This window comes from Tetrao urogallus (genome assembly GCF_951394365.1).
Source record: "Tetrao urogallus genome assembly, chromosome: 1".
NCBI classification, from domain to species: Eukaryota; Metazoa; Chordata; class Aves; order Galliformes; family Phasianidae; genus Tetrao; species Tetrao urogallus.
In genome coordinates, this window is record NC_136813.1 from 157,812,231 (window position 1) to 157,824,878 (window position 12,648).

The following is a 12,648-nucleotide window of genomic DNA, read 5'->3' on the forward strand; positions in this document are numbered from 1 at the left end:
TAAACAACTCAGTGTCACCATCATGAAGATAAGACAAAGGTAAAATTCCAAACAGTGGGCTTTGAAAGTCCTTCCTGCAGGACTCTGATAGGATCACACTAATTCACGTGATAACAGATCAAAGCTTTTCATGCTGGAGTTAAAACCACAGATGTCTTCTCACTGTGACATGCTATTTTTAAAATGAGACTAAGCAGGCTAAGTCTACCTCAGTATTTGAAAGCAGACTTTATTTCAGGAACTGAAATAATATTAAAAAAATAAGGCATTCAATTGAAAGAAAAATTACTTCACAAAAATGTGCATTTCTTAACTCTAAACATTACAGAAATATCAATAAAATCCTAAAAGCTGACTAACAGAGCCTTTATGTAGAAGCAGCATAAATCCACTAAAAAAAAAAAAAAAAAAAACAGAAACAACTCATGTATACCTTGCTGCAGATCAACTGCATACATTCCTTTCATGATTGTGTGCTTTTCTGCAGAAAGGCTGACATACAGCAACCACACAACTTGTTCTTTTCAGAAAGCTTTTATACCTTCAAAAAGCTGGATAATACAGTTCACTAGTTCCAGTGCTGAATTCCAGACTTGTAGAGTAAATTTCAAATCCAATATGGAAGGTATTAAAATCTTTGAACGTTCTCAAAAATAGTGACAGAGTACCATCCAAATGAATTTGGACAGGAATTTGGACAGGAGACACACACAACATTTGTAAAAGAAAAGATAAACTAAAAATCAGCTATTTAATACAAATCTTCACCTACCTCTAACAACAAAAATAAGAAGCTTTCAAGTTAACAGAAAGGGCTCTACCTTCTGAACATCTCCAGTTACTATGAAGGTATGCATGAAGTTTAAATACAACCTATGCTGGCTCAGTAACTTCCACATCTTCTGTATAACGATGAGAGGTGGAACCAGCAGACATAGCAGACAAAGCAATAAAACTCCCACTTCAAAATGATTTGTCAATGAAACTTTCTCTACTCACTTTGAGGATAACCTCTGTACCTTCTTCGGTTGAGACTCTCATCTGTGAATAGCCACCTCAAACAGAAGTAAGAAAAACTTACACTGCTCTGCAGGAACCAAAGAATACAGTTTGCTCAGAACTCTAATTAGCAATTCTGTGCTTACAGAGACAATCTGTATATTTATAAAACAATGAATGTGAATTCCAGATAATTCCAGATAATTTAATAACTATTGCATTACAATTGTGATAATAATCTTCATATATTTAATTAGTTAGGAAACAACAATTTCAAATAAACATGGGCAAATTTATTATTCTTACTGCAAACACCTTTTTTTTTTTTTTTTTAAATTCTAACCACAGTCTTTTGCTCCAAACGTCACATAATGATATCATTTTTAACAACTGCATTTTCAGGGAAGGAAAAGTTTTATCAGGATATAGAATAGGCAACAAGGCTTACCTTTTTTTTTTTTTTCCTCCCTAAAACATTTCCATAAGACTTTACATACTCCAGATTATAGGGAATACTAAACCAGAATTCATCCTTTCTACCTGTATTATCGCTGCCTACACAAAGTTGCAGAGGATTTGGGCCTGGCTTGGACAATAGCTTCAGTGCTCCAATGCCCTGGTAAACGTAGATCACATTTCCATTTCCAGCCTCTTGCTCCTCCTTTGAGACCACTGAAGCCAATCCTTAGGTTTCAGGAGGACAAACAAAGTGCTTTACCTCACTTGGCAATGATCTGCACCCACTCAAAGAAGAGCAACAGCAAAATTAACAAAACTTCTTGTCCTGATGGATGACTGCTGCCATACGAAGCTTACATAAGTTGAGATGGAAATCCATTGGCTTTCTCAAATGTTCAGATCCCTTTCTTTAAGAGTGCTCAAAGAGCACTTTAAGAAAGACTGAATAAAACTTACTACATGCCAAAAGCCTTAAGCCATTTCAACGTCTTGGCCAGAAACACAATGCCACAGCTGGAAAAACCAGAGCAACGAGTAGAGAGGAAAAAAGATTTACTGCATTGTTGTCTAATATAGGTTTTCCAGATATGTGCTGGCAGTCTCTTGTTTGGTAGCTGACAACCATGCTGATATTCTTGTCAAAACCTGAGGAGAGATAAAGACTTCATTTTAAAAAGGCAAAGCAGATGAAAAGAAACAGTAACCAAGTGTATGCAATTTTCTACATTCCCTTTACCATTACAGTGTCTGACTTTGTAAGAAAAGACAGTAAAACACTAACCAAAATTATGGTTAACTACATCTGGTAGATTCAAAGAATGGAACCTAAATGCAATACTTTAAGTTCAAAGTTTTGAGCAGCTATGCTTCTACCGAGTCTACTTACCTCTTTTTGTAGCTATGTGACAAACAAAGGTAGGAAACATGAGCTTAAATCAGAAGAGGAAGAAGCTATTGGGAGAGCCACGAAGGCAAAGGATGCTGTTCTGCACAGAACAGAAACAACTGACTTTTAGAAAGATTTATTTGTTTTTTAAAGAAAACTATGGAAGTAACACTTAACTGAGCTGAGAGAAAACAAGCTCTGGATAGAGCCTGAATTTAACATTTCTATTTAGTTTTATACCACCATACATTTAATCCTTATAACTTAAGTAATTTCCTGCTGTGCCACAGTGTTCTAGCACTGTCTCATTTTCTGTCACTCTGTACTTTCCAATGCTTTGTCCAATTTTATACATTGGTAAAAATCTAGCATTCTAGCATGCTAGATTTTAATGGCCACTCACAGGTCAGTGCAGTATTGATCAGGTGTGTGCATACATACAGACCTAAGACTGACATGAATGAACGCTCCGAAACACATGAGCATATTTTGAACTAAAATTATTTTTCTCAGTATGTTGGAGTATCTGTTAATGCCCACAATACAGAAACATCATTTGGAACTCCTACTTCACTGAAACATTTTCAGCACCTCAGACAAATTGTAACAACAACAACACAATCAAACAGAAAACACAAAACACATCCCTCCCCATATGCACACCCCATAAACCAACTTGGCAACACTTGCTACGTTTTAGAATGTCTCAAGCTTCCTTGACAGAAAAAAAAATGGTCTTTAATAAACATATACCACAGATGTACATACATTGTAGATTGTAGATTCAAAGCATAAAAATGTTCATTCAGCAAGTTTTTTTTTGTAGTTTGGTTATTTACATAATTGGTATAATCTCAGTTAGGAGATACAGGAAAATCTGGATGCAATTCTGCAAAGCTGTTAAGAAAAGTCTTGATGTGTGCAGTAGAAAAGGACGACTTCTTCAAAACAGACTATTATATAAACCAAAACTACCTGTAGGTAAAACCTCAAGAGAGGGTATAGGTGGCACTGGCATCATGTTTTCCAAAAAAACCCACAGTATCACAGCTGTTATGACTGCCATATTCATTTTTTCAAGATGCTGAAGAGAGATTGGAGCACTTCTCATGAGAACACATGGAACACAGTTTGGGAAAGCAGGTTAAGCAAAGAGGGAGATGTAACCCAACAGCGTGCACACCATGAGCAGCACTTACTCATCTATGTCACAGCATGTATACCATTCATGCATGTATAGCATTCACATGTATACATACTAAACACAGGCCAGAAGTGCTTATAAATTTGGAAATGAATGTGTGGAACTTGCACACTGTCCCTTCTGTAGCTCACTAAAGAAGTTGCTGAGCATGTAAAAATACCTAAAGTGAGTAAGAAACAAATGACAAATGCAGACATGCATTAGCTAAGTTTACCACATTATCTTAATCCATCTGCCTCACTAGAAGAATGAAACATGGTCCGTGTGCTTCAGTGCTTCATCTTTTATAATGAAGCATTATATGTAAGAATTCCTCACATGGTTAAACGCTCCATCTTGGTTTGGACTTCCCTGGATCTACAAAGAATAGAGCACACAAACTGCTGGAAAGCCAAATCCACAGCATCAACAAGAGTGCAGTGCTCGCTGTGACAGTAGCTTCAATGGGCTTTTATCTCTCATGCAGTTCATCTGCAAATTCAAACTGTGACTTCTAACAAGTGTACTGACAATCAAATCAGAAAACTAAAATTCTTTCTGTAAATCAGCTTTTGGACAGAATAGCATCAGATATGGATTTTAAGTACAAGGCTTAGTCTGAAGGTTGCCTGTATTGTTCATTCACAATGACCCTAAGGAGCAGTGAGTAACTAAATAGTGGAATTATTTAGGATCAACCAGCTGACAACCTTCTTCAATGGATACCAATTTGTTTGTTTTAAATAAAAGCACGGCTAGCTCATGAAACACTTAACTTCCAGGAAACAGTACCCTACTAGACAGTCAAAAAACAGAATCTAAAATAAGGGGCACATCTTCTCAGAGCTCTTCTTTTTTAGTACTCAAAGCTGGCACTATCACTAGGTCACCAGAGTAAGAAATGGAGATTCTGCAGTTCCCAATTAGTCGGAGTGAATGGACAAAATTAAGGTGATGCTTTCTCTTCTAAAAGGTTACCATGATTAGATACAAAAAAAACAGGAGGAAGAAATTATTCTTGCCAAGGAAGTGTGTTGGAAATCTCTGGTGTCTTTCAGTCACCAAGACAATAATGTGAGACAATCAAACCAAAATGTGCAAAAGGAAGAGGATGAAGTACACAAGTGAGGACCAACTGCCATAGCTCTTGTTGTCATTATCATGCCCATTGCTCTGACTCTTTGTTCTTTGTGATGTGCACTCTGTGTATCTCTGTACATCTCAGCTCTTCCTGATATCAAGTCCATTTAAGTCCATCTTTAGGTCATAACAGGAAAAGAAAAAAAAAAGACAGTTCTTACCACTGTACTGCATTGTAGCACCCAAATATGAATCAAGAATTGATCCCAGTAAGCCAGCTGCTGCTCCAAACACAATAATTGGCCACTGTGGAGCCGACACATCCAGATCACTCACGAAAACGAGCTGTGTTATGTAGTAGGCTATACCTACTGCCATGCCACCAAGAAAACTTGAGAGCAGGCCCACCAGTGTAACTCCTCCATTAGTACCTAAATCAAAGAAAAGTCAACCTGATTTACAATTCTTTTTTTTTTTTTTTTCCTTACAGACTTAAATTTACTATGCCTATAGTCATATCTATCAAAAAGACTCTGTCATCACAGCTTTTATTTATAATTCTCATGAAGCTGCTCAGATGCTTAACTGGTGTATATACTGGTGTATTAACATTACTTTCCCCGTCTCTAAGGCTTGTTATCTACAAATATTTCCTAGCAATAAATGAAGCAAAACCAGATAGTAAACTGCTCAATACAACCCGGTATCTGACTGCTGTAAAACTGGAGGAAGAAAGAATTGCTCAAAGAATACAGAGCTTGAGTTCTGCAGGCTATTAAAACAACGCCTCTTTCAAAAGTACATGAAGAAGTATTTCACCAGTATGTTTAAAAGAGCAAAATCCATAGAAAAGACATTTGATAGCCTCCTGAAAAGAAATAAAATCTGAAGAACACTTACAATGAGTAAAAAAATGCCCATAAAATGCTTAAAACACGTATCAGCACGCCTGCAAGACTCAAAAAACAGTGATTTAAGGCAGCAATGTTATCTACTGTGTAAAAATGGTTTCACAGACAGAAGGCTCACTTTGCACAGTCTTTGTAAAACATTAAAGGAAATGAACAATTTGATTAAGAGCTTTCCACAGCATCTGTAATGAAAATATTTCTTCTATTGATTAAAATTTTAATGACTGAAAAACACAGTTAATAATTTATAGTCTTTGTGTTATTGTCTGTATAAACACTCCTAAGACTCAAGTACCCGAGTCAAGAAGTGACAGCAATCTCTGTGAATGATGTTGGCTCACCGGATTCTGTTTCGATGCATCTCACAGTTGGTATAAAGCAGAAAAACAACTGAGTAAATTACATTTCAAAGAACACATTCCCCCTAGCATTTTCAAATCTGTTTCCAACGTTTGGGCTTTTTTTGAGGCTCTTTTGGAACCTTTCATGTTGGGTGCATAATTCAAAACAAAACATAAGATACGAAAACATAGAACAGACAATATCTCACCTACTGGAACTTGTTTCCAGGTCGTTATCAACCTTGGCTTGCTTTTACTCATAACACTACCAATCTCTGATGCCCACGTATCGCCAGCAGAGCACGCCAAAGCTCCCAGAAGGGATAAGCACATCCACGATGCCGTGTAATACTTCGAAAAGTCTATTGGAATTTCACCAGGTCCACTTTCTATCATATACAAGATAGCCAGCTCAGTAGGAATACCGCCATTGCAGAATACCTGCAACCAATTCCTCTGCCCACCTAAAGTGACAGAATGAAATTTTAGTATTTTCAGATAAAACACCTTGACATACAGCAGCTGGAGACAAAAGCAAAATGCACACATGTAAAATTAAATTTAAAAAATGCACATTTTCAAAAAGTAAATTGCTTGCATTCATGGGGATAAGGAGATGGGAATGACAAGTGTTGCCTATTCTGGGTGTTACATCACATCTGATGCTTTGAAAGAAAGGGTACACAGTATTTACTCTTCACAAGGGATCTGAAGAAAACACAGTGTTAGGGCTTACCTTCTTTGTATTCTGAATCTATACGTTTCTTTATATCTTTTTTCCATTTAGTAAGTTTTGAAGAAGTAACAAAAAATACAAGCAAAGAAGTGAAGAAACTATAATTTGCAACTGTAAGGATAAATCCAACCACCAATCCTATAAAGAAGAAAAAGAATGTAAAATTCCTTCACGTAACAACTTAACTGCAAAGCAATTAAGTACTTTTATATTCTTGAATACAATCTTCATGATAAATGAACATCATGATAAACCTAAGATAAACATGCAATAAGAAAGTTAATGAAGCATCTAACATCTGTAATGCAAACTCTAGAGACATCTTGACTGAACAATATCAGTTACCCTTACTATTTTCTTGTAAATTTAACTACTAAAATTGTTGATTTTATTGCTACTGCTAGAGCATATGATCTTCTCCTGCCACAAATCAGTAAGGAAAAGATAAAGGTTACCTGCCTAAAGAATTTGACTCTTCATATGAGAAGTGTATAGCTTCTCTATCTGGAAATGTATCTTCAGTTTAAGGATCAAACTCCCTCCCCACACAAGGCCACTCCTGCCATTCATTTTCTTTTGTTTCTGAATTGTTTGATCTTTTCCTTTCCATTATTTTCTTTAGTATTTGAGCTGCTGGATGTGCTGCTTTTTTTTTTTTTTTTTTTTTTTCCTACCTCCTTCTGTAAAGAGGAGATCTATTTCTCAGTGCCCACAGCTCTTCACAATTGGAAGAAGTCATAATTTTAAACCAAGAAAATCCTCCCCCTGAACTCACAAACAGAACAGTATTTGCAGATGGGTGGCATAGGAGGAATAGACTTTAGGTTGTTTCTTTCCACTGACCATCAGCTCAGACAATGCCACATGACAAGGAAGGGCCAGCCACCTCAACCAGAGGTCTTACATTAGATTTCAATGAACACCAGGAGCTTTCTTTCCTTACAGCCAAGAAAAACATTGTTGAAACAGTCATTGGCTTAAAGTGAGTAATAGACTTAATTTTCTTCTTATTTGTGGGAGGCAAAAATTATGATATTAGAGAAAGGAAAACCATGTTATCTTCACTGGTTTCCTACCAGGCAGGCGGGTTGCTGGCACTTTCATTATCCCTGCCTCTTCAACTTCTTTATCTCTAGACATGTGAAACAAATGAGACCATGCAGATTTAACTGCAAATTGTACCTGAGTTCAAAACAATTTTGTGAATTATGTAAATCTAACAACGTTAATGGAGTGAACTGCAAACAGCTGCAAAAGTTAACTTGACTGAAGCATTATAAAAATCAGTATGAATTCAAGGTATGCATACTTACATCCATACTGAACCAGGTAGAATGGCTTTAAAAGAATATTACATAGTATAAAAAGGACTTTAATTCAGTTTATTGAGTGTTTAGCTTAATAACCTCAGAAGAAATGTACCTGCCAATGCACCACTGTGATCAAGACTCCTCTTCTTAAAACCTTGTGTAACAATCACTACTGGAACTGTGACTGAAAAAAGCCAGCGCCATGGAGAAATTGGTCGGATATTACCTGGTGAATAAAACAAAATGGTTACATATCATCCTTGTAAGTTTTTTAGTGCCTTTGTATCTGACAAATATTTCTCTCCAAGAATATATATAAAGTCTGACCTTAACAGAGATTAAACTTCCTTACCACTCAAAACCAAGTATTTTTATGAATGGAAGATCAAAACGCCTTAATTTTTTTTTTTTATTCAGAAAAGAGAAAATACATAAAAGTAACTGAAATTCATGATCAAGAAATGGCAAATTTGTTAGAAATAAACACAATGAGATTTCTCTTTCTAAAAAAAGAATTTATAAGCCCCCAACATTAATATGCAAAATGTTAAGAACAACTGAAACCTAATTGAATAAAACAGACATATTCAGATTTTAGACAAAGTACACACCCACAGTAAGGTACATAGAATTCAGTTTCAAATATGAATAAAACACAAAGTAAAACCACAGTTAATAAAGCATTACCATTCCTTTCATGTGAAAAGAATGTAAAGCAACTTTAAGAAAACAAATCAGGGCAAGAGTTTCTCTCACAGATCCTGTGATGACTGACTTGCTCAGAACTTGAATAAACCTGAATTGTTCATGACAATGACGGTGCTTTTTGATCAAGGTTCAGAATATATAAACCAGCACACTGCACCAAGCCAAGCATCTGCCTGACTCAGAACCCCACCTGGCAGCAGCCAGCTGCATGTGCTCAACAGAAGAGTATAAGAAAGATATATAGACTCATATTCCCCCTTTTATTGGAACTTTTACGTTATAATTTCTAAAATCATTCCCCATCATATTTGCCCAATTCCATTTTTAAGCCAGTTGTTGTGTAGCTCATCTACCCAGATACTGCTGCCTCAAGTTCCATTGGACACCTGCTGTAGTTTTTGACCTAATGAACGTGAAAAGATTCTGTGATTTCCTATTCACATTTCTCTTGCCATTCATGACCTACATAGATGTCCCATTTCTATGATGAAATATCTTTACCTGATAAGTCTTCCTAAATGGATGCTATTACCTATGCTGCTCACACTCATTCTTTTTTGTTCTGCTATAGACACTGTGAGATGGGATGAATGCAAGTATAAGCAGTTCTTACACTGGTGAGAAACCATGAATTTACAGTTATAATAGTGAGATTTTCTTTTTTGCTAGCAAATCATCATTTTTTTTTTTAAACAATGTGTTTCACTTCAGAATAAAAACAACAAAACAACAAACAGATGAGGATATATTAGGTAACCTGCACAATGCAGTTCCCCTCTCCTGCATTAGCTGCTTGTACTGAACCAGGCTACTGACCTCTTCAGTCATGCAGTACATCAATTACAGATTACTATGGTGTAAAATACAAATATTTGTTTCACTGCTTCCACTGCTAACTGATCTTCTTTAACCATCTTCAGGCTGCTGTTGGGTTCTTCACCACAGCAGTCTACCTCCTCAACAGGGAGAATTTATGTCCCTCAGCATCTGCAAAAACATCCATTATCCATTATAACACAATAGGTGTTCTTATGACTATATAAACCAAAAGGGCTAACAGTCGTAGGAACTTTCGAAGTAAACTAAGGAACACCTAAAACTGTAAAGAAACCAAAAATTAAGCTTATTTCAGCAAGCCTTGGGCCCCTCTATTAAAACACCATTTTTATGAAAGGTGTTACAGATTTGTATTTAAGAAAAGGTAGCCAGAAGATTTAAGTCTGGTGTTAATCTTGTTTCCCTTTAAATGTTTATCCTTGAGCAAGTTTGAAGTTACCTAGTTCAGTTCTCCCAGTTCTGTCTCTGTTCCCCTGATCTACAGAAAACTTGGCTCAGCTGAGAACCACAGGTGACTTGGAATTCTTCACTTAGAGGAGTCCCTCTTTACTGCCCATGCACACACACACAACCTCTTCCCAACCTGGCAGCGGTATAAAAACTGACTGTGCACCTTGGTCCATAGCCCTGCAGACACTTGTTGGAAAACAGGCTGTATCCAACAGTTTCATGCCTTGTAATGGATACTGACAAAAGTTCTTCCCCCTCATCATTCCCCAAAGAGTCTTTCATTACAATGTGAATTTCTTTGTAGAACAGAAAAACAGTATCCCACTGAGCCACCATATTGCACACCACTCCATAAAGTACCAGTGTCCATAGCAGCTTATCTTCTACGTAGATGATTTATCTTCAGCATCCTAAACATATCTGTTTCCTTCTCAAATTCCAGAACACTCACTAAAATAAAAGCTATTAATAAGTTAAAAAGGAGTTATTACTGTCCAGTTAGAGGGTTGTTTTAATCATGGAACTGACTCAATGTATCTACTGCCTTAGCAGTAGTTAATATATGTGCATACATGTTGAATCACCTCATTTTTAATTATAAGATATACATTTCACTGCAAAAGACGTTTCAAGTACATATTTTAGAATATAAAAATTTGAAAGTATAGGAAGAAATGGTTGCTAAGACTGTTAAGAAGTCTTCTATCTTTGCACCCAGAGACAAGAAAGCTACTGACTATATCCTGAACTTCCTCTGAAAGAATGCTACTTCCAGAAAACATGACAAGAAATTCTACCAGGTAAAAGTGGTGCAACTGCTGTCTAGAACATCGTATCTCTGATTCCTTTTAAACTTCATGTAAGGCTCTCAAAAATATATCTTAAACTGATTATCTCTGCAAGATTTCATGAGTTTTGTTTAAAAAAAGCCCATTAAAAAACAGTAAAGCTAATCATTAACATGGCTTTTGCTCTAAAACAACACCAAAAGATGAGAAACTATATTACATCTGCTATACAAATATATGACATCACAAATCTAGCATTACATGCGACCTAGCTAATGGAATAGAAATTTCACACAGGCACAGCTGCTTGCCACAGTGGAAAGCTGAACACAATGGTTTGTAACACGAGTGCTTGCGTCAGCGGTACCAACAGCTCTGCAGCTATTCAGGCTCCTCAGAGGAAAGCAGGGCAAACACATCTCCAGTGAAACACTTGTCAATGCAGCACAAGGGTTTTCATGATAAAACAACCTCTTTTTCATGCACTGAAAAAGCTCAATGCCCCACATGGTGTGGAGGTGAGCCCTGGGTCAACTGCTGGGTCAAAAACTCAAAGAAAAGCACCACATCACAATTCTCTTTCCTATCTGATTAAGTCCACTCCTACTATATGCTTAATTCCCCTTCACATCTTGGTCTTTCCAGGGTTTCAGTCAAATGGAAAACAGATGTCCCATGGTCCTGTTCCATAATCCTCTGCAAAAAAGAAGATTTGTCTCCAGCTTCCTGACTTCCACTAGCCCCTGATTCATGTGACATCACAGTTCTCCACCCTACACCTTCCTGTTACATAGCAAGAGCAGGAATAACTTAATTAGTGGAAAAGCTGAGAGAGCTATACCTATTGAGCAGAAGTGCAAAAATGACATTGTTATGAGTCTGCTTAAATTTGACTGTTGTGGCTTAATCCAGCAGTTGGCTAAAAACCACAGCTATCTGCTCACCCTTCTCCTTCCCACGGGAATGGAGGAGAGAATCAGGGGAAAAAAAAAAAAGTAGAACTTGTGGGTTGAGATAAAACTAGGACAGAGGAAAGGAAGAAAATAACATTTATAACTACATGTGTGTATAAATAAATAAACAAGTGTTGTACAAGCAATTGTTCACTAACCACTGACAGATGCCCTGCCAGCCCTCTGTGCAGTGAAAGATGAATTCCCACCACTTCAAAACTTCTGCTTGATAACATGCTATGGAATATCTCTTTAGCCAGTTTAAATTAGCTGTCCTAATTCTGCTCCTTCACAGCATCTTGGGCCTTGGCTCTGTACATCACTACTTAGTGGCAACTTTATACATAGGTGTGTTATAAACAGTTTTTCTCCTAGAACCAAAACGTAACATCATACCAGACACTCTGAAAAAAACAATCACATCCCAGCTGAAACTAAGACACCAACTCTGCTAGTTCTAAAATAATTAACCAAACCTGTTTGTCAAGCCTGTTTCTGTACACCTGCTTTGTGTCAATTATCTCTCCCCACAAGGTGATGTGGAGGTGCCACAGAACATTCCAAGTTGTATGGGACCCACAGGGATCACAGAGTCCATCTCCTGGCTCTACACAGAACCATCCAAACCAAAACCCAACTTCTGAGGGCCAACAATCCTTAAGGTCCAATAGCTCAGGGCCGTGTCCACTGCCCTGGACAACCCGTTCCATGCCACCTTCTGGCACAGAGCCTTTCCCTGACCCCACCTGACTCTCCCTGACACAGCTCCATGCTGAGCTGTAAACACAACCTGCACTCATGTAACACCTGACTTCATGTCACCCTGATAAGAGAATCCTGTACGGAACTGCGACTGCTCCTTTATTCTGTTCAGTTAGAATCATTTTAGTTAGTAGTTCAGTTAGAACATTGTGAGACAGAATGGAGCCGTAAGGATCATCAAGTCCAACTGCTAGCTCCACAAAGAACCACCCAAAAATCAGACTGTATATCTGAGCACACTGCCA

General features: G+C 37.3%; 1 protein-coding gene across 1 annotated transcript in view; it reads right to left on the reverse strand.

Annotated features, from left to right (window-relative positions):
- Window positions 1-1,939: 1,939 nt before the first annotated feature.
- Window positions 1,940-12,648, reverse strand: part of TMEM19 (transmembrane protein 19) — a gene marked incomplete at both ends in the record, with an annotated part of 28,736 nt that continues 18,027 nt past the window's right edge. Inside the window, 5 exon segments of the mRNA XM_079533200.1 lie at window positions 1,940-2,103; window positions 4,829-5,038; window positions 6,069-6,323; window positions 6,596-6,733; window positions 8,018-8,131. Coding sequence (XP_079389326.1) covers window positions 1,940-2,103; window positions 4,829-5,038; window positions 6,069-6,323; window positions 6,596-6,733; window positions 8,018-8,131 — 881 coding nt within the window.